This window comes from Zalophus californianus, chromosome 2 (assembly GCF_009762305.2).
Source record: "Zalophus californianus isolate mZalCal1 chromosome 2, mZalCal1.pri.v2, whole genome shotgun sequence".
In the NCBI taxonomy this organism is placed as follows: domain Eukaryota; kingdom Metazoa; phylum Chordata; class Mammalia; order Carnivora; family Otariidae; genus Zalophus; species Zalophus californianus.
In genome coordinates, this window is record NC_045596.1 from 117236194 (window position 1) to 117259845 (window position 23652).

Sequence of the window (23652 nt, forward strand, 5' to 3'; positions counted from 1 at the left end):
CCCTATTTTAAAGTAGGATATTTCATTAGGTCCAATTGCTTTTTTTCTAATACACTGCATTTTTAATTTTAAAATTAATTTTAAAATGAAGTTGAAGGTATAAAATTCAGGTAAATTTTCACTTTAAAGTAAAGAGTATAAAATACATCTAACCATTTAATAAACATGCTGGTAGAAAGTAAGCATGCTTCCTTTTTTTCACTAGGAGCTGAGTCTGTATGGGTTACTTAATCAAATGTATAGTTGTATTTTAATTTTTTGGCACCCATTTATATAGTGACCAAAACAAGTGATTTAATGATGGAAACAGGTGATTCAGTATTTGTGTTTTCCTTATCTGCTCTCAGTATGCTATAAAATTCTGTTTAGCAAATTCATATTTTTGGTAATATTGAGTAAGAAAATTGTTATTATAACAACAGAGAACAAAGCCCTTGTAAACTTAAGCTTAAATAAGACTTCAGCATTACATATATGTGCTCCTGTTCATTGTGCTCTTGTGATCAGAATGTGAATATTCTCTATCCTTCTCATACCTGACTTTGGCGAGAAAAATAAAAAGGAATTTATAGTTCACAAGGTAATGTATCAACAAAACACTTCCTCTTCAAGTTTATCGGATATTACTGTTACCTATAATTTTTCTTCTTATTTAAATCAAAGCTGAGCAAAAATCTTTGGGGTCTTAAAACTGGATTCTACAACACTTGACAAAAAATGTATGGGAAAGAAGGTGATCAAGTAAGTATATGAATAACAGATTTCATGAGCAGTCAGAGAAATGCTTTACACTCCTCCCAGTGGCAAAAAAAAAAAAAAAAAAAAAGATGTAATGGATAGAATCAAATGTTGTCAAGCACATGGGGAAGCAGGAACCCATACGCACTGCTTAAGGGAGGATAAACTGTACAGCCAATCTGCAAAGCAATCTGGCTACACAGAGACACTGCTACTTTCACCCTCAGTGATCCTGCTCTCGGGGACAAATACATCACTTCATTTCTTTGTGGCAGCAGGGAGTTGGAAGCAATCAAGGTCAACTACTCTGAGGATGGATAAATCAAATGGATTATTATGTAGGGCTTATGCAACAGTCGTGAGGAACAATAAACTAAATGGACATATATCGACATGTTGGCAGTTTTAAAATCTAGTTTTGAGGACAAAAATGTAAGGGGCATGAATAGGCTCATCACATCACTCGTTTATGTAAACTTTAAACAGGTACAAACATGATAAACACCGAGTATTTGACATGGATACATGCATATTTATATGTATACTTTGAACATAGTAGAGTGCAAACCTACTGGGATGTGGGAAGAAGTGGGAGTAGGGACTGGGCATAAAACGAAAAAAATAAGTAAGAGAGGGCTCCTGCATGAAGAAACGGTGCCGTGCACCATGAAATGAGTAAGGTCATTCAACTTGCTACCTCAAAGTTCAACTAAAAGGAAAAGTAGAGAAGGAAGGGTGGAAAGAGTGGAAGGAAGAAAAAGAAGTTTATAGAAGAAATTTTTTAAAAATCCCCTCATGGACACAATTTTAGGAACTCTTCTGTGGTGGGGCCGATTCATGTATTTTTACCTTTTCTAAGTATGTCAGCTTTGGCATACTGGAAATTACAGGGAATTTAGAGTACGGGAGTCCTACGTTAGAATTCCTTTCTCTAGAACTGTAATTCTTTGAGTTTCTATATAAACTGAAAGTATTTTTCTATGTAAAATAGAGAAGTACACCTTAGTCACTGAGCCTGCAGACTCTCAGCAAACACTTGGCAAGTGGTATCTTTCTTACCTTTTGATAAAATATTATGTATAAATCAACCTGCTAATTTATATTGTCCATCTAGGAAAAAATTGGTTTAAAATACATTTTCTGAAATTCAGATACTTGAATTTGATCTTATTATTAAATTAAAAGTATCTTTATAGAAATCATGCCCTTCCTTTCCATTTATTAACAAACTGACAAGTTCTTAAGAACTTTTAAGATTATTGTGTGCTAAAAAATAGATACATTGCTTACCTATGAATCCAAGAATTGAAAACTCAATATAAAACCAATTTTTTGAAGTGATATTACGCACAAAATCTGTGATTTTTGTAAAGTACGTCTTTTTAGCTATGATATCATCTTCTAGCTGGAAAAAAACAAAAAGTCGTGAGTACCTTTGATACTTCCACTGAATAAGCTGCATCAGCTTGAGAAGTGAAAATACTTTCAATAGCATACACTGAAGAAAATGTTTTTATGAGGTTAATTTTATTAGTTCAATTCGCTGAGGGTATTTACTGTTAGTTTTCACTTTCAGATTCTGAGACCAGAGATCATCTGTTTCTTTCCCTAAATAATAATATGGAACACTCAAACTAAATCTTCAATGAAGGACACCTGGGTGGCTCAGTCGATTAAGCATCTGCCTTTGGGTCAGGTCATAATCCCAGAGTCCTGGGATCGAGTCCCACGTCGGGCTCCCTGCTCTGCGGGGAACCGGCTTCTCTCTCTCTCTCTCTCTCTCTCTCCCCCTCTACCCTTCCACCCCTGCTCATTCTCTCTCTCTCAAATGAATAAAATCTTTAAAAAAAATTTTTTAATAAATAAATAGGGGCACCTGGGTGGCTCAGTCATTAAGCATCTGCCTCCGGCTCAGGTCATGATCCCAGGGTCCTGGGATCGAGCCCCGCATCGGGCTCCCTGCTCCGCAGGAAGCCTGTTTCTCTCTTTCCTACTCCCCCTGCTTGTGCCCTCTGTCGCTGTGTCTCTCTCTGTCAAATAAATAAATAAAATCTTTAAAAAAATAAATAAATCCTCATTGAAAAAATTTTGCTTATCTGAATCCATTTTCATCCTTACCAAGACTTCCATTTCTAATTTAAGGCCAACTAGCTTTATGTTTGAGATGACAGGTGCCACCATGTCCTACTGCCAGAGAGGGTGGCTGCCCAAGGGATGACAAAAGGGAACTGGCACTCTCATCCACCACTAGCTGGGTAGAATAGCGGTGCACGTAAACCTAAGAATAGTTCTCCCTAAGAGAGGGGGAAAGGAAAACTATAATTTTCCTTTTATTTAATCTCATATATATTACGTGTAATCTATCCGCTAAGAGGACCTCCTAAATGATTCAGAAAAATGTGGACGTCCTCAAGCACATTACCAGAACACAAAAGAGAACTACGTGGTTTCAAATTGTTTAAGAAAACATTGGCTGGATCTCAAGTTTCTGTTACATTCCACTAACTAGGAATCAAAAGAGATTTTTTTTTTCTTCCAGTAAAAGAGAAGACCCTACTTCAGGCCTTTTTCTAACATTCTCTCTTCTCCAGTGATATCTTGCAAACTCTTCTTACAACTGTATATTGTCACATGTAGTAAGGCGTATACTCACTGCTGGGAAACATAACACTATTATTTAACAATACACCAGAATTCAGGGAATTCAAGCTATATATAATTGATTTATTTCAGAAATACAGTAAGGCATTGTAGAACTGGGTGGAACATACAAGGTGAGCCAATGTAAGGTACCAATGGTAAGCATACACACTGTCTGACATATAGTAAGTGCTCAAAATATGTCTGCTTAATGTTAATGTAATAAATTTGTGAGAAGAGAAATGTAGGGAGCATAATTTCTATTTTTTTTCTAATTTGAGAATTTCTTTTCAGTTTGCTTCAGGTAACTATAATTTCCTGTTAATAGTAAATCCAGCAAGAAGACTTACATAAAATCAACTTTAAACTTCCTTTTGGAACTTTAATGAGTATTTTCTGAATACAAAGTAAGGTGGAGGAATACAATGAGGAAGGAATCAAAAGAGGGAAGGAGAACATAATTCTTCCACTTTAAATTATATATATATATACCACGGTCTTACCTGTAAATAATACATGGCCTTGGGTTGGGCATACAGCATCAAAAAACAAAAATCCAGTACTTGTTTGATGCACCTACTAAAGATAGTAATAAAATCTGTTAATATTTGTCATTATTACATAATTTTTATTTATAAGCACACTTCAGTAATTAAAAACAATTTTTTACGCTTTGCTAACATAGAGTACTATCTACAGTAAGTGTAATTGAATATTTTATACTATATTAAAATGTTTCCCCTCTTTATTCAGTGGACCATATCAGCCATCACTAAACTAGGATAAACATAATCTATTTTATGTTTTGGTTAAATTTTTATCTGTGTAGTAAAATTAATATTCTTTCTGGTCTTAGGTCTTGTTCAAATAAAAGTAAGAAGAAACTTTATTCTAATTTAATACTAAGCTAGGTATTAGGCCAGTTCCTGAACGTACAAAGAGCAATACACAATGCAGTTCTGTGTTTCATAATCCAGTACGAAAAGACAGAAAATTATTAAAATCACAACAATTAGATAAGTGCTACACAGAGACATTGGCAATGATGGCATACAATAAGATCAGGAGGCCGGGCATTCAGTGGGAGGACCAGTACTGCAAAGGCATGAAACGCACGAGAACACATGCCACCTTAGATCCACAGCACCAAGAGGGGATGGAAAAGCTGATGATGGTGAGGTGGGCAGAGACCAGATCATGAACGAGACTTTGGACTTGATCTCCCATGAAAATGGATTCTTCTGGCTACACTATGGAGAATGAATTGGAAGAGAGGCCAGGCTAGGCTACGCTTAGGGAAAACAAATAGATCATGAATGACCTGAACTAAGTCCAAGGCAGAGGAATGGGGATGAGAGGGATGATGCAGAGGGAGATTTTTTTAAAAAGAAGAAATGATGATGGGGATATAAACAGCAGAAGGAAAAACAGGATCTACAATGTCTCCCAGGTTTATGACTCCAAGAACTGACTAAATTCAAAGCAAAAGAAAACCCCTAAGAGATTTCCAGATTCTGATTCATTTATTATCATAAAACAGAGCTAATAGTTTCCTGGGATCCAACTTTTTTCTGAATTCTGACATTTCTTTTACTCTATTAAGTTTCGAGGAACCAAATTATTACATTTCTTATAATACCTACAACATTTAAAATCAAACAATAGTGATCCTTTATACATGTATAGACTTTTTTTCAAAATTCTTTCATAACTACTATCATATTTTATTCTTACAATGATTCTTCCAAATGTATAATGTAGATTTTATTATGCACACGGGAAAGCAGAGGAAGCCAAGACAAAGGCTAAATTACCTGTCTAGGATGACCTATAGCAAACAGTAAAACTGGAACTAGAATGTACACGTAATAATTTATAACCCCAGGCTTTCTTTACCCCTTCATTATGCCCTTGCTAATTATTGGCTGAATAAGCAAACACAGATAATCAGTGGTGTGCTGGTGGTAAATGTTCAACAACTGACTGTTCGGGGAGTGGGGTAAGGGTGAGCCATGATTTGTGCTTTTGCCCATTTCCATGGTGTAAATGCTCCTACCATGGCTGATTTCACGCTACCAACTTGACGTCGCTGGATGCAGACTGAGAAGTGCTGCACTTTGTCAGCTCTTGCAAGCTAATAGGAGCTGGCTGTGTTTGAAATGGGATCTCTTAGATACTGGTTCCAACATTACGTCTGATGAAGTTATTTCAGGTAATCCGTCATACCTCTCTGACTTTCCTGAGTCGTCAGTTGACTCCTTGACATGTGATATGTTTGGATAAAAAAAGGCAGGTATTGAAATGATTTCTAAGGATCCAGACCTTAGTTGCCTTTTGAATCTGTAAAGAGAAGTAAATGGAAGCTTGCAACTCAATATTTAATTTACCAAAATAACAAATACTTAAAAAGAATGTCCTCATGCATGTCCACGTTTTTATTTGAATTGTTTCACATGTAGATACATGATGTCCACCTTATGAAACTAATACTTTTTAGCCAAAACATTTCTTTTATAAATTAGTAAGCAACCTAACAAAAAGTTAAAATATACAATATAAAATTAATTTCCTTTCATAAAAATTATAGGCACTTTAAATTTTTGCACATTTACAATCAGATATGTACACTAAAAGATTCAAAATAATGGAACTAACGAGTTAGCATAGAACATTAGATGATTTTTTTAAAGTGCACAGTTTTGAGTTTAATAAGAGTCCTACTGGGGGCGCCTGGGTGGTTCAGTCATTAAGCGTCTGCCTTCGGCTCAGGTCATGATCGAGCCCTGCATCGGGCTCCCTGCTCAGCGGGAAGCCTGCTTCTCCCTCTCCCACTCCCCCTGCTTGTGTTCCCTCTCTCGCTGTGTCTCTCTCTGTCAAATAAATAAAATCTTTAAAAAAAAAAAAGAGTCCCATTGAATAGCATCATGCCTGCTGAAACTATAGACTCCTCACAGCAAGCGAGGATTGAGTGTGACTCTTGCCCACAACTCATTGGATGACTATGTATGCTTTTTAGAATCTTTATTTTTAAAAGTTAATATTTATAGACCAACTAGGAAATCATTAAAATGCACGAAATATTGTTCACAAAAACCGTAATACACATCTTGTACCATCAAGGTAAAGGATGGGACACACCAGATAGAGCATTTTAAATGGTTTTCCTTTAGAGACAGATAATATGACTCTCTTTTTGAATCATCTGACATAGTTCTCTGGTACACATGATGGTTGAGTCTAACTAAATTTCTAGTTAGTGACACTGTCTTTGTACATTTTATAGCAAAACATAAGTGTTTTTATACGTCAAGTAGTTTTTTATTTGTGATCTCCACAAGTAACCATATACTGTAATTCTTTTTTAAAGTCATCCTAAGAAGATTTCAAAACATATCCCCAAGAATTGTTTGTAAATCTCTGCCTTCTTTGTAAATGATTCCGTGAAGACTACCTTATAAGGACACCAAACTAGCATAGATTTAAGTCATTTCACATTAATGTGTCTTCTGTAAACAGTTTATTATGCAGAAAAAAGCAACCAAGAGAGGGTATCCTGGAATATGAGAACATTTTAAGGATTCAAGTATGAGGCAATTTTTTTCCTGGGGAATCTTTTTTGGGTAAAACTAGACATACAAAGGTGTTTTAGTTAATCTTGCCCAGTTCTATCTCACTCCACACACATCATCTACTTCAAGGTTCCCTACCAGTCTCAAGTTCAAGTTCAAGTTCACTGCCAATAAATTCCTCATTCTCAACATACTATTTTCCTTTCACAGAGAAAAGAAAATCCTTTAAGGAGGGAATGCTTTCATTTCACCCTCCTTTCTCAAGCTAATTATTTTTTTCTACGTTATCTTAGCTTGGTCCTGCCTAAACCTCCTTCCATGTGTACCTTACATCCAACCCCCCGCCCCCCGTAGACCTTGTGCATCGGCTCCCTCCCTCTTGATGAGAGCACATGTAAAACCTCTCCTAGTGCCCCCATCTCCAGACCTCCCCAAACATAAGCTTTGCCTCAGGCTGCTGTGTTTTAACATCTCTCTCCATTGGCCAAACTTGTTGAGAATAGTCTAATTCAATTCTTTAAATTTTTATTATGAAAATTACCACACACACACACACACACACACACACACACACACACACACACACGTGGGACTACAATGAATCCCGAATCACTTGATTTCAACAACCATTAATTTTTTTTTTACCACACTTGTTTCATCCATACAGCCCCCTTTTTGTTGCTCAACTATTTTAATATATTGTCCTTGGATAGAGGACGTATCAGATAGTAAACTGATAAGAACAGATACTACACCTGATCTTAGCCAAAAGGCCGAGAAGCGATGCGTTGCTGAAGTATTTTAAAACAAATCCTAATCAGTTCTCACCCTTTAGTTCTTCAGTGTCAAAATCAAAAAAGGACATTTATTTACACAACCACATGCCATTACCACACCTTATAAGACTAAGAATAGTTACTTAATATCACATAATATTCAGCTGATATTCAAATATGCCCAGTACCCTAACAAGTCTCTAATGGGTGAAGGCGGGGCGGTTCCACTGAGTATCCACTTAAGATCTTCTCATTATAACCAGTTATCTCTTACTTCTTTTTTTAAACTTATTATCCAGACCAGTAATTTCAGTTTTTCTCTTTTTCCCTCAACTATCTTTTTGAATAGAACTGGCTCAACTGTCCTATAGAATGTCCTACATCCTAGTGGTTACTACAGATTGCTTCCTCTATTCACTGTGTGTGTATACTCTAAACTGGACTTTAGATCAGATTAAAGGTTGTTCTGTCTTAAATATATGATTTCACTCATATGTGGAATTTAAGAAACAAAAAGATGAATACAGGGGAAGGCAGGGAAAAATAAAATAAGGGGAAAACAGAGAGGGAGACAAACCATAAGAGACTCTTAACTCTAGGAAACACACTGAGGGTTGCTGGAGGGGAGGTGGGTGGGGAGATGGGGTAACTGGTGATGGGCATGAAGGAGGGCACGTGATGTAATGGGCACTGGGTGTTATATCCAACTGATGGATCACTAAATTCTACCTCTGAAACTAAAAACAAACAAACAAAAAGGCTGTTCTGTCTTGTACTGTGTTATATGGTATTCTGGAGGGTGGTGGGCAATAATTCCCTACAGTTTTTTCAGAGTGTATTTCATTGGCTACACAACAAAAGACACAAAACGTCTGTCTAACTTCCAGGGACGCTGAGACTGCTAACAGGTTCAGGTGGGGGCATCTGAGCCCTTCCTGCAGATTGCCCCTCTGGCCTCAGCCCCCACTCTCCCACTCTGCTCTGCCAGGGACTGTAGGGGCAGGGGGTCTGCATGCCACAACCCCAGACCCCCTTGCTGGCCGGCTTCCGGGTAGGTTCTGCCTATGGGAGGCAGCATCAAGAGATTAGAAGGCAGTAAAGTGGAGGCTATGCTTCCTCCTTTGGGGCTGGGGTGACGTCTGCAGCAGCAGAAGCAGGATGGAGCAGCAGGAGGTGGGGGGTCAGCGGAGGCTCCAGCCCTGACAGAGACGGCACTGCTACCCGGCGGGGGCGGGGGGCAGTTCCCAACAGCACTGCAGCAGGTGCGGCCAACGTCAGCTCATCAAACCCCACCTCCCTTTATGCTTCTCCCATCTCCTCTCTTTTGTTCTCTCAGCCCCTGTCAACACTTTTTGACCAGTTCTTTGTACTGAATTCCCTCTATCTGAATTACCAAGCGTTTTCCTGGTTGGGTGCTGGCTGGTACACCTTCCACATCAAGTGCCCCATCCACATGTCACTGAAGGACATGCCTGGGCCAGCTGTTTCAAAATGGTGATTTTCTAATTCTATTCATTCTACAGTTATTAGCTAGAATTTTTTTTGACGAAAATAACTTTTGCCTTGTCCCCTTGAGCTACTTGGTAAGGAAACAAAACCAAACACTTTGCTGGCGAAGCCAAACGTCTATTGGCCAGATTCAGCTTGAGGCCATGTTTGCGAGCCTGGTCTGTAGCATAAAGTGCTTAATCCTCAGCATGTTACCCAAAGCTCTTCAGGATCTTATCACAGCCTGCCTTAACTCCCACTGATACTGCTTCCTTAATCTCAAACGTCCATACTCCAGGATACACTCATATTTCCAAAAATCTAGTGTGCGCCTTTCTGGCCTTTCTGCCTTCTTAAGCAATTCTATTTGCCAGGCATCCCTTTCTCCTTTAATCTGCTTTAAGAGTGTCTACTTATACCTTTAGACTCAGCTCAATTATTACTTTCTTTATATCTTGCAGGTAGAGTGAAAGACTTCACCCTCTACGTGTTCTCATACTGCCCTCCCCATACCAATATGAAACACCAGCTTCCTGGTTGTGATTTGTTTTTTACCAGTTGTATCACCCACTTGAACATAAAGATCTGAAAGGCTGGGTCCATTCCACAGCATCTTGCTTGAGAAATAACATCATGTTGGCTCATCATTATGTGCTCGCATCTCCCAGGCTACATCCAACAGGAGATTGTAAGCAGACGTGGAGAATGTGACTTCATACAGTAAGGAACACAAGAACTAGATTATTAAGAAATAATCTAGTAGGCTTCTCTCAGAGGAAGTGGATTTCATGGAGAATAGATACAACAATAGCAACATGGAAAAGGTGGATTTTATTAGGCAGACAACCTACAAAATTGGGGAAAGTTATAAGCTATACTTTGTCACAGCTCAGAACTACCTGTAGTCCTAAGTAGTTCTTTCTACACAGCTCACTCATCAGAATGAATATGATCACTAATACAATAATATAATCGGGCAGAAAAAATAAAATAGAAAAATGAAAGAACAGTTATTTTCAAACTTATCAGACAGTACTTACCTTTTTGTAATCATGGCAACAACAGATTTTAAATAATCTTCATTTCTCTAAAAATGAGAAAAATATTTTACTGAAATTAAGCATGCCTCATAGTTTTGCTACTATACGGTTGCTACATATAATTCTAGTTTAGGTATGGAATGTCATTGCTTCCTAAGAATTTTTTGTTTTTATAAAAGAATTTAAAATACCCATGTGTCTAAAAGACCTGATGTGAATACTGAAAAGATTTCATTCTTCCTTTGTCACAGTACAAAATATCACTACACATTATTTACACTTAAAAATTAGTATGCAAAAACCTATGTATCTAAAACCGTTTTGTCCTAAAAATGGGATGGTTTATTTCTAAGAACTGCACTTTTTGAAAATGTCTTCATTTTATGAGTATTATAGGATAATAAACGTACTTCAAAATTAGACCACAGCTTTCCAGATGGTATTACTCAGCTTGATTCCCAAATTTTCTTCCATCAACAAACCTTGTGTGCCTACTCTTTATCAAATTCTGTGCTAGATTACTGATGACAGATTCATCTGTAAGTAGCTTTCGGTAGTACATTCCCAAATGTATGTATGTATGTATGTATGTATGTATGTATGTATTTATTTATTTACTTTCACAAAAGTGATAGTATTTACACAATATTGCCTCAGGGCCCCAAACATTCCTAATATAAAATCCTGAAAAATTTTGAATAATGACAGTTCTATTGTCAAATCTGAGTACTCTGAAATGTATACAGACTGCTTATTTTAAAATATCCATCATGATGCAGATAACCCTATGACAGTACTTACGGTTCTTAAGATAGCCATAAATTGAATCACCAGCTATTTGTTACACAGAAATATTTTATATCTTAAATATAGTACTAAAGTTACACTTCTTAAGCAATCGACATTCCATTTTAAAATTTGTCCCTAATATTTTATTACTGGTCTAAACATTTTAGGCACATGTGCACTGTGTCAGCAGCAAAGAAATAAAGATTATAATATGTAACGTACAGAAATGTGGCAAAACATTTCGGAGATTATGTATATGCTTTCAATATTAAGAAATTAAACTTGGAGAGAATGACTGTTTAATCTTTTATGTTTTCCTCTTAGTTCTTCTATTGCTTGTTTTGTTTTTTGAGTTTTTTCTACATTCAAAGACATATTTATTGTAGAAAATTCAAATAAAGACAAGAACATAGAAAGTACAGGGATGCCTGGGTGGCTCAGTCATTAAGCATCTGCCTTTGGCTCAGGTCATGATCCCAGGGTCCTGGGATTGAGCCCTGCATCCGGCTCCCTGCTCGGCGGGAAGCCTGCTTCTCCCTCTTCCACTCCCCCCTGCTTGTGTTCCTGCTCTCGTTGTGTCTCTCTCTGTGTCAAATAAATAAATAAAATCTTAAAAAAAAATAATATAGAAAGGACAACAAAGATCCCTCCAACTCTTACTATCTGGAGATAACATTATTTATATTTTGGAGACCATTATTCCAAGGTTTGTTCATTTTCTCTTTTTTTTAAATACATTTTGTCTATATCTTTTTTACCTCCTTCCTTCCATCTACCACATTTTACATAGATAATATGATGTTAAATGTGATGCTTTACAACTTTTTTTCCACTCAGCAATATGATATGGATGTCATTTATGTCAGTTAATACAGATATTCATTCTCTTTTCCATGGTTACAACTGCATTGTGGATTATTGCAATGTAGACACAAGGATTTAACCAGCCTCTTATTGATAGACATTTTTGGTGGTTTTCCAATGTTATGCTTTTATAAAGCAATCAGGCATTGAAAATCCTTGAAATAGTTACTTACTGAACGTTTACTATATGCCATGCATCATTCTAAATACTTTAAATATAATAGCTAATGTAATTGACAAATCAACCCTATGACATAGGTAATATTATCATCACTATTTTGCAGAGAACGAAAGTGAAGCATAGAAAACTGAAGGAACTTGTCAAGTTCACAAGCCAGGGAATGGAGAAGCCAGCATTTGAACCTTGGCAATCTAGATCCAGAGTATGTGTTCTCAACTACTGTACATACTGTCATATTTTTATTATTTTGGAATTCCTGCTTGATTATCTCCTTAGGATAACTTCCCAGAATTGAGATTTCTGATACATAGGATATACACATTTTAAATCTAACACAAGTTGCCAAATTCCCCCTCCAAAAGGTTTTATGGTGTCAATATTTATACAGTGCTTTATGTACGTTTTACATGGCATTAGAAGGCAAGATAGAAAATTTGGGGGCCATTGGACATAGATTTGAATCTGCTGTATTAATTACTGGGCAAGTTACTTACTTTCTATAAGCTCCAGTTTCTTCACCTGTAAAATCAGGATAGCTACACTTACTTTACAGGATGTAATGCAGACCACAGATAATGTATATAAAAATTGTCTACAATCCTTCAGATATAGGAAGGAATCCCTCACTATTCATGGTGGTTATTGTTACTTAAGTTAACACAAATTATCTCTTGATTCGTATACCTACCTTTTATTGGGCTGGCAGGTTTTATTACTATAGCTTCAATTTTAATATTCTGTTTGTAAATATAATTTCTGTACTACGTAGTATGCAGGGCTCCTAGTAACATATTTAACAATGCAATCTTATTTCTCCACATGGAAGCACTATATTTTCTTTTTAGATTGACATATTTAGTTCCTTCTCAGTGGTATCAAACAAGTATTAAATACATTGTCTGCCAACCAAAAAGGCATCTATGAATTGCTTTTTTAAATTTAAGAAGAAAAATCCAAAACGATACAGTGATTACCATGGAGGAAGGGTACCTGGAGACCACAGGTTGGGCCTGAGGAGAGCCACTTATTTTTCATACGTACATCTGAGACAGAGACAATCACCACAGAGTCCTTCTCTTCTGAAGGAGTCATCCTGGAGACGAGAGAATTCAGTGTTTGCTTCAGGTAACTTTGATTTCCTCTGTTAACAGTGGAAATGCCCAGTGCGAAAGAGACTGCAGGCAAAGGAGCATGGAATCATCATTTCAAACCACAGAGAAAAACATAATTTATCATTAATATCTATGCTTATTACTGTGTTTGGGTTAGTCATATGGTCATAAAGAATGTCTGAAACTATATTACAAAAATTATCCAAACTACTCTTAATTTTTATCACAAAGTTCATTTTCTGCCTGAGCAAATTCCAATTTGCAGTGGATTGTTAGTAAATGCATTAAGTAGACTCCAAGATGTTCTCATGTTGGAGGGTTTCAGTGTAGTAAAAGATAAAACTAACCACTCTCCATTTATTTTAGCTTTTACCTAACTTGGGTACAAAATGTCACACATTGGCGAATTCTCTACTTCTCTTCCTAAGGAAATGCTGAAATCCAAAACAGGAAAAATACTATGAAATATTTTCATCTGTGAAAAAAAATGTATGAAGTAATTTTCAAGTGATTTAATGGAATGAATCCATGCCCCTAAGTTACTTGTATTGACCACTATTGACTGGAACACTGGGAGAACAGATCTCATGTCATCCAAATAGATACTAAAATTATATCAGTAAAGTCTGCCCAAACTCAACACTAGTGCCTGGACATATGAACTTGGGCAAGATACACAGCCTCTCCAGCCTCAATGTCCCCACCTTTAAAATGGGACTTCTAGAATGGCTAAGTAAGGAACTCAGAAAATCCTCTCCCTAAAAAAGCAATAATAAAACTAGAAAAAAATTGTCGAAACAGTCAGGGCCCTGGATATACAACAAACTGAGAAGCATTTATGTAACAAAAAATTACTGAACTTTGGTGACAACAGTAAGAATTAGTATTTCTCTGATTACTATTGAGTTCGAACATACTTTCATACGTTTATTGGTCTTTGGACATTCTTCTGTGAAATTCCTGTTTAAGTTCTTACCCATTCCTCTGAGTTTTCTGGACTTCTCTTATTTATTAATGCTCTCTATAGATTCTGAATATGAATGCTTTGTCAGTTATGTGTATTACAAGTATCATCTCCCACTCTGGGTTCCCTTTTCAATGTTTTACCTCCTGATGAACAGAAATTCTTAATTTTAATATAGTACAATTTATCCATCTCTTCCCTTACATAAAGTTAGTGCTTTTTTGATTCCTGTTGAGAAATCTTTGTTTATCTTCAGGTCATAAAGACATTCTCCTGAATATCTTCTCGATGGTTTATTGTTTGCCTTTTATAGTTAGATCTACAGTCCATCTGGAATTGATTTTTATGGATGGTATAAGGCAGGAATCAAGTTTCAAACTTTGGGTTTTGTTGTTTTTGTTTTTGGGTGGTTTTTTTTGTTGTTGTTACCATGCTGAACTTTTTATTTTAAAATTATATTCTAATATGAGTGAATTTTTAAATTTTTTTTACTATTCAAACTTTGGGATCCACTCTAAAATGCAATTCCCGAAATGACTCCGAATGCCTTAGGGTAACGAACACGTTTACAAACATTTACAAGGCCTTTAATGACCTGGTCCTGACCTTCCTCTTCCGTTCCAACTATCCTCTCTTTAAAACCAGTCTCACTTAACATTGCTCAGCTTCTCAGAATGACCAAATAGGAGACTCTCATCTCCAGGCTTTTGCTCATGCCATCCTTTCTTTGCCTAGAACACTCTTCTTCAGGTTCCTTGTGCTGATTCTATACTTTTTTTCTAAACTAGGTTGGGCGTACCAGCTACATATTCTTACTTCATCTCATATAGTACTTATCATTCTATTTGTTATTGGAATACATAATAATGGCAACAAACTTGGGGTGAATAAGTGAATAGCCAAGTCTCTTTATTATTTGGGCTCTACCCCATGTCATACTGACAATAACTTCCAGCCCCAATTGTGCACACACGCCCCACTTTTTGTCCAGGCCCTTTTGCTGTTAGACCCTTCCTATTTCTTTTTCTCTACCTGGATGAACATCCTCTACTTTTCCACTATCCATCACCTGCTTTTTCCCTATTTAGTCTATTCTAATTCTGTTCACCCTTCATGACTCAGGTGAATGTCACTTTGTCCAGAAAGTCTTCCCTAATTCCCCAAGTATGGATTACTTGCTCCACCTTGTATTTCCCTTGTCACAGCACTAGTTACTCTATACTGTAATTGCCTTCTCACGTGTCTGTAGGAGGATGAGGGTCTTGTCTTATCCACCACTATTCCCCTGGTAGAAGCCGGTTACTTGAGGACATGGAGGACTGCACAAAGAAATTGTCAGTTAAGCTGAAAAGTCATAGTGGGGAAGTTAGTTGCGGTCGACAGGAGGTGGTGGGTTTGTTGCAGGCAGTGATCTGCATGTGCTAATCACTTGGCTTATTCACAGGGACTGTAAGTGTTTTGGGGTTGCTGGAAAGGAGGGGAAGTGGCAAAAATTGATTTGAAAAATACAGTCTATTGTGCATACACCATGTCAAAGAGCTAGCTTCATCCTATATGTACTGAGGATCCACTAAAGGATTTTAAGCAAGAGTTGAGCATGATGTTATGCATTTTAGTACACAGCTCTGAGGAGGGTATGAAGAATGGATTGACTTCAGTCAATTTACAAGTCTATTTCAATACACTGGGCAAGAAATGAAAGCTGAAAGAATAGTTATAGAGGGTAGAGAGCAGAAATTATTTGAAATATACTCAGAATATAGAACAAATAAGACTGATGACAGATTCCCCAGTAGGCCTTGCTATAGGCTTCAGTGGTTTCACAAATGTTTTATGTGCTATGATCTTTTAGTTACCAGGAAAAAAAAATCTTTTCAATTACTCCTGGTAATGAAGGTTTATAGGCAAACTGGTCCTCCCAAGGACCAATGAAAATCCACCAAAGGGCTCAAAAGGAGGATCAATATATACAGCATGGGTGGAAATCAGGAAATAGTTGGGGAGTTAGAAAATTATTCAAGATTTAACACAGTTCTATAGGGCGCCTGGGTGGCTCTGTCAGTTATGCATTTGCCTTGGCTCAGGTCATGATCCCAGGGTCCTGGGATGGAGCCACGCATCAGACTCCCTGCTCTGCGGGAAGCCTGCTTCTCCCTCTTCCGCTCTCCCTGCTTGTGTTCCCTCTCTTGCTGTGTCTCTCTCTGTCAAATAAATAAATAAAATCTTTAAAAAAGAAAAAAAAAGATTTAACACAGTTCTGCTAACTGGGTTACCTCAACACCTCAAAACCCCAAAAAGAGTTCTGTTGTTCTTCCCAATTACAAACATCTCTCCCTCCTTCCTTTCACTCTCTGGCATGGGCTTCTGCTTATCTTTGCTGATGTTTATTTAAAGCTATGCTGATTCTTGGTATCTACTATTTTATAGTTTCTACATACTGGGTTTTTTTTTTTCCTATATCTTTCATCTCCTCCTCCTGTTACCTTTAGCTTTGGGGGAGCACACACTTTCTCGTGTATTCACACACATTATGCACGTCTATGTACATACACGTGCCACATTCAAAATACTCCTAAGAGGGAATCTGATGCAGTTTAAGACTCAAGTGCGATCTCAAGAAGTAGCTTAGTATCTCTAAACCTCAATTTTCTTAGGTGTAAAATAGAGATACTTATAGGTCCTACTGTACTGGGTTGTGAGGGTCAGATGAGACAATGAGAGAAAACATAAAAAAAAAAGAAAAAAGAAAGAAGGAAGGAAGGAAAGCACAGTAACTCAGTATATGGAACACAGTGAGAACTCAGATGTTAAGCAATGCCACTGGCACCCCCATCCCAACTCAGCAAGCTTGGCAGAAGCATGTGCTACGGAACACTACTTATTCCCAAGGAACCGTGTAGATCAGAGATCAGTAAGCTTTTTCTGTAAAGGACCAGGTAGTAAATAAACATTTTTGTCTCTCGGGCCATACAGTCTCTGTTGAAACTACTCAATTCTGTCGCTGTAGCATGAGAACAGCCTCAGACAAGTAACAATGAGCACTGACTAGGCTCCAACAAAATCTTATTGTAAAGTAGCAGCTTTGGCCTGAGGGCTGTAGTTGGCTGCCACTGGCTTGGGGTGACTCATTAGAATAAACAAGGTCTGTGAGAATGGCAAGCGTTCAGAGACTCACCCTAAAATCCCTGCTTCTAACTTAAATGCTTTCTCTCTTCTTTAATACCTGCTGAAGTTAAATTCATTATTTAAGGATTAGCTCAAACATCACCTCTTCTGTAAAGCTTTCGCTGACCTTGGTCCCCAGAAAGATGGGGAAATAGGAAGATAACCAGGTAAGAATGAATTGATCAAAACCAAGGGAGACAAGTGTTGCCAGGTACTTAGCAGATGCTTAATATAAGTCAAATGTATATGTGACTTATAATAACCTATTTTTAAAACATCTGTATTCAAGTTGAATTTGAATTCAAGTCTCTAAATATCTATTGAACTATTTTTTTTCTGCCAAGTCATATAATTTCTGGCAGTCCAAATTAATGCCACATAAGCTGGTGGTCTATGTATTGGAGTATTATATTAATGGATTACATATTAAAACTTAAAAGCAATATAATAATAATTAGAGAAGCATCCAAAAAAACAAGAGGCTCCTGGCTAGCTCAGTCGGTAGAGCACACAACTCTTGATCTCAGGATTCTCAGTTCAAGCCCCACATTGGGCATGGAGCCTACTTAAAAAAACAAACAAACAAACAACAACAAAACTTAAAAGCATGTCCTCAAAGATCAAAATATCTATATTTGATTTTCTAATTCTAAATTTGCTTACCACCTGTTTTCTCTTTGCCAATGATTACATCAGGATAAATTCTGTCTACTTTCCTTAGATGAGGAAAAAAGAACTTTAGGATTTCAAATGTATTAGATGTTGTTTCATTCTTACCCAATGTATTCATTTTCTTCTCAACTGAAAGAGAAAAAAGAGAGTTGCTAAGTGCATGACGACAGGGATTTTTCTCTCTTTGGTACAATTTTTCATAATGAGATTAACAGATTTAGTATTCAATATGTAAGAGAAATACAATTAAATGTGAACTATTAAAACATATGGCTACAAAATATAGTTCCAATATTATTGATTCATATTTATTTTAAAAATAATATTTAAGCCTAGCACTATGAGCTACATAACCAGAGACTAACAGAACTGTCAGTTCTAAATGAAGTATAACTGAAACATGCTATAATTGATCTGATCTGCTATTTTGATTAATACCACATTAAGGTTGGTATCTCTATAACTTTGTTTTGTAGCTCAACATTTAATGATTCTACTTGTACCACTCATTTGAATATACCTCTACAATTTTGAAAAAGAAGAGCAAAATTAGAGACTCACACCCTATATAATTCATAATATATAATATGGTAATCAAGACAGTGTGGTATTACATTAAAAAAAGATACACAGACCGATGGAAGAGAATAGAGAATCCAGAAATAGATCCACATAAATATCATCAACTGATTTTTGGAAAAGGTACAAAGGCAATTCAATGCAGGAAAGGACAGCGTTTTTGACAAAGAATACTTGGAATACTTGGACATTCACATGAAAAAGACTGAATCTTGACCCGTACTTCACACTAGTTACAAAAACCAACTCAAAAGTTTCAGAGACCCAAATGTAAAACCTAAACTATAAAATTCAAAGCACACACATAAAAGAAAATCTTCGTGACCCTGAGAGAGGTAAAGAATTCTTAAAGGTAATATCAAAAACATTATATAAAAAGAAAAATTGATAAATTGAACTTCACAATTAAAAGTGTTTGGTTTCTGAAGGACACCATAAGGAGAATGAAAAGACTAGCCAAGATTGGGAGAAAACATTTCCAAATCACATATCTATATGAAATGTATTCAGGATATATATACGTATATATAAATATATACACTTTAAAGAAAATTCTTTTCATACAAAAAACCTGTATATGAATGTTTACAGTAACATGTACTTGTAATTGCCAAAAAAATGAAAACAACCTAAATGTCCTTCAATTGGTAAAAGGATAAACAAACTGTATCCACTGTACATCCATATAATCAAAGGCTACTCAGCAATATAAAGTCAACAAAAAATTTCGTCACATAACTTTGATGAATCTTTGTTAAGTGAAAGAAGTCAGTCTCCAAGAATTACACACTGTATGATTCCCTTTGAATAACATTCTGGGAAAGAGAAAACTCTAAGAACAGAGAACTGATTAGTGGTTGCAAGGTATTAAGAGTAAGGACTACCTGACTACAAAAGGGGAAACAGAGGCAGGACTTTTTATCCTGGAGAAGTGCGAGCCACTGCAGGATGACACACAGGATAGTGAGCCTTCACTTTGGCTACAGTGGAAATAGACAGGCGGGGACAAGTCTGGGGAGAGAGAAAAAACAGAAGTATGTTAGCAGTCATTCAGACGAGGCATGAAGGCGGCCTGACTAGAGCAGCAGAGATGGTGATGGGAAAATGTGGACAGATTTGTGGACACATAAGATTGTGAATCAACAGGTTTGCTTACTGACTGAAATGGGAATATGCAAGAGGAGGCGGGGCGGGGGCGTCAGAGTGACACTCAGGGTTCTGGCCCACCTAGCGGATGGGTCACGACGGTGGTGCGGGTCACACAGCAAACACAGGAAGACCATTTCTGAGCTCCAGAGGAGAGGAAGTATATTAGTGTTGTCTCTTACCCAATTTTTGTATGTCTCACAATAAAAGAACAAGTAACTAATTTAGTTATATTTGTTGGGGAGAAGTGTTCTCAAATCACAAAGCACAAAATCTAAATTCCCAAACACAAAACACAAGACCAACAAACAAACCACCACCCACAAAAACAAAAGCAACACAAACCTAAGTTTATGGACATATTTTTTCTCTGTGTCATTTCATACTTCATTTTACTCAAGGCTTTGGTCAGTTCTTGGCGGTTTCTTTCAGTTTTGTTTTTTAAATGTAGCATTTTTTCCTTAAACTCCAAAATATGGTTTCTACAATTAATTAATTGATTACCTGCAAGGAAAACATATGTGTATATATTTATATATGTAGCAATGGTATCATAAAATTTTCTGTAATATATAACGAAAAAATAAAATATATGCTTCAACATAGCTGTAACACTGTGTGTATATATACAGGTACACAGTTTATATATATATGTCTATACAATACACATAAGAGGCTGGAGAAAGAGTGGGATGTTAAAACAGTACTATCTGGAAGTGGAACTATTATAAACGGTTTTTGCTTAATTACTTTGTGCTTTTCTATATATTCCAAATTTTCCATTTTGTGCACATAGTAGATTTGTAATTAGAGGGAAAAACCAATTGAGACAAAAAATTCACTTTTAAGAATTTATCTGAAGAAAATAACCAGAAATATATACACAGATTTGGCTCTAAGGATGTCTAACACAGGCAGCAGCATTATTAATCCTTATAAGAAAATCAGAAACAGCCTAAATGCTCAACATGGACATATGCTAAATAAATTACAGAATATCCTTTTTAAAAGTTACAGTGGCTTGGGGGTTAAATCATGTATTAACTGAATCCCAATTTCATCACTTAATACTTGTGTCATCTTGGACAAGCTATTTTATGTTTGTTAACTTCTGTTCCTTCACGTATAAATGGATTTATAAAAATCCCTGCCCCAGAGTTGGGAAGAAGTGATACAATAATGCACATAAGCCATGTGGCAAAGCACATGAAAAAAACCGCTTTGACAAATATCTGACAAATATTATTTATCAATAGGCTACATTTTATTCATTTGCCAATGTAATACTATACAGCTATGAAAATCATCTTATAGAATATTTAATGTTGTACAAACAATTGTTTTTTAAAAACAAAGCTATGTATAAAATCATTTCTTTTTTGTAAAACAACACATATACAGATAGTAAAAAAGAGTAAGAACACAAGTTTGTATTTTGTTAATATAAAATCTTTAGTTTGCTGGATCAGTTTTTATTTCCTAGAATTCTTTTGTTCTAGAATCATGTTACATTGCTTCTATAATCAGAAAAAAATTAACAAATAAAATACTAAGCACCTTTTATTTGCCAAGTACTCTGTGCCAAGGGAAGTACAACAATAAAAAAAGATACGGTAGTCTTGCCTTTAGGAAGTTTATAGGCTAATTGGTAGAACTAACTTAACTGGTCATTTAAATCATTGTGATATTTTGGATGTTACAGATTTCCTTCTCCTTGGGTTTTAACTTATTAGGAGTACATAGATAACACCAGCCGCAAACAGTAACTATCAGTTTTATTGGGGGATGTCTGACAATGGGTATGTTGCCAAGTGCAGTGGGATGTCCTATTTCCCTACCCAAGTTAACTTACTCCCACCCATTATTGAAAGAGCAACTGGACCACAGTGGGGCCATACCCACAAAGGGGATGACTTGCCACATGTGCTTACTATTTTGGAGGAAAAAGTAGAGGGAGCTGGCCCTTCTTTCAGGGAGTACATAAGAGATGTTATGAGAGAAAGAGCTCAGAGATGGCCCAAGTTGCCTTTTCAAGGAAGCTATTCCGCCTCCCTGTCCATGTATTGGCCCACAGAAGTCAGGTCTGACCCATCTCACCATTCAGATGACTCTATCTTCTGAGAGAAGGTCCAAGAGGTCACTTGAAAATGGCCCTTCTAGGAGAATGAAATGAAAGGTGTCCCCGTGAAGGAAACATGGACACAGTAAAACAAGGCTGCAAGCCCTGACATCTAGTGATAATAGTATGCACAGAGGGCAGGATCCATTCAGCTTAGGAGGGGGAGGGCAGGAACTCAGAGGAGGAATCTGGAGGATGCGCTGCCCGGGGGGACTCTGGGGGCAGTGTGAGTGAGGCAATCAAGGGAAGCAAAGACAGGTGTTCTATGTGGAGCACTGCCGTGGGAAAGGCGAGGAGGCTTTCAAAAACGTGGTCCTACACACCTAGAAGCTATTCAGTATTTCAGGGATAACAGGGGAAAATTCAGAGGTTAAAAGAGGAATCTGGTTCTGCGGATCTTTTTGATAAGTTATGATAAAGAGCTTGAACACTCCCCTACACCTATGTTTCTCAAACCTTTTTTCTAAAAAAAACCTCTAATGGCAGTAAATTTGAATAAAAGGGATGTGGGTGGAGGCATAACATGAAATAGCACCCCCCAGTCATGAAATTTCAGTGAAGTTTCTTTAAAATATGTGCAAAGGGGCACCTGGGTGGCTCAGTCATTAAGCGTCTGCCTTCGGCTCAGGTCATGGTCCCAGGGTCCTGGGATCGAGCCCCACATTGGGCTCCCTGCTCTGCGGGAAGCCTGCGTCTCCCTCTCCCACTCCCCCTGCTTGTGTTCCCTCTCTCGCTGTGTCTCTCTCTGTCAAATAAATAAATAAATAAATAAATAAATAAATAAATAAATAAATAAATAAATAAAATTTAAAAATAAAATATGTGCAAATTTTGTAGCCCATTCTACAGTACATATTTGTTTTGTTTTGGTTTAGGGTTCATGGATTTTCATTTACTTATTTTTTAATTGAGGCATAGTTGACATATAACAGTTTCAGGTGTGCCAAGTAATGAGTTGATATTTGCATGTTATGAAATGATCACCACAATAATCCTAGTTAAGATGTATTTGTTTTAATATAAAGATAACAGAGTCATGTTCTGCCCTCCTCCCAACGTTTTTTTCAGGTGACTTTATATATCTTGGAACAGCACTATTGGCTATCACGGGAACAAGTATTTCAATCAAGAAACATAGCTGAAGGGGCGTCTGGGTGGCTCAGTTGGTTAAGCGACTGCCTTCGGCTCGGGTCATGATCCTGGAGTCCCTGGATCGAGTCCCGCATCAGGCTCTCTGCTCGGAGGGGAGTCTGCTTCTCCCTCTGACCCTCCCCCCTCTCATGTGCTCTTTCTCTCTCTCTCATTCTCTCTCTTTCAAATAAATAAATAAATAAATCTTTAATAAAAAAAAAGAAACATAGCTGAAGACTACTAGGCGCAACCTGCGTTTTAGGAAGATCATTCTGGTGGCCATATTGAAGGTTGTTTCAGGAAGGCAAAACTAAAGCCAAAGAAACCACTAGTTAGGAACCTAAATTGATAGTAGTTTCATGTGAGAGATGGTAAAAGAATAAACTAGGGCAGAAAGGATTAGGAAATAGGGGATAATATGAAAAACATCTAAGAGCTTTTATTGAAAAGACTTTGAACTGACTGAAAGAGATTAGAATCCCTACTAGGTTTCCGACATGACTACAGATTTCTTCAGTCTGAATTGGGAAAACAGGAAAAGGAGCCGTGATGATGCTTATGAGGCATCTACATATGTGGCAAACATTTGGCTCTACGACTCTGAAGTTCAAGGGAGAGATTAGGGCTGGTGTTATAGATTTGAGAGCAAAAGTGAGATTGACTTATAACATGGAGTAAG

The 23652-nt window shown here is 37.0% G+C and overlaps 1 protein-coding gene and 1 pseudogene across 4 annotated transcripts in view; both read right to left on the minus strand.

Moving 5' to 3' along the window:
* The window catches only part of MGAT4D (MGAT4 family member D), a 51217-nt gene that overhangs the window by 17204 nt on the left and 10361 nt on the right, over positions 1–23652 (minus strand). For 2 of the 4 annotated variants that reach the window (XR_003520849.1, XM_027599234.1), the window contains exons 2-8: positions 20069–20227; positions 17990–18127; positions 13127–13260; positions 10252–10298; positions 5605–5718; positions 3882–3957; positions 2029–2143 (exon numbers count right to left, since the gene is read on the minus strand). Coding sequence is in view for 1 of the 4 variants with exons in the window: in XM_027599234.1 (XP_027455035.1) it covers positions 2029–2143; positions 3882–3957; positions 5605–5718; positions 10252–10298; positions 13127–13260; positions 17990–18127; positions 20069–20227 (783 nt within the window). In the remaining 3 variants the exon portion in view is untranslated. The remainder of the gene's footprint in view (positions 1–2028; positions 2144–3881; positions 3958–5604; positions 5719–10251; positions 10299–13126; positions 13261–17989; positions 18128–20068; positions 20228–23652) is intronic. The other 2 variants (XR_003520850.1, XR_003520851.1) reach the window with 2 other exon arrangements.
* On the minus strand, positions 7621–7732 carry LOC113926138 (annotated as a pseudogene).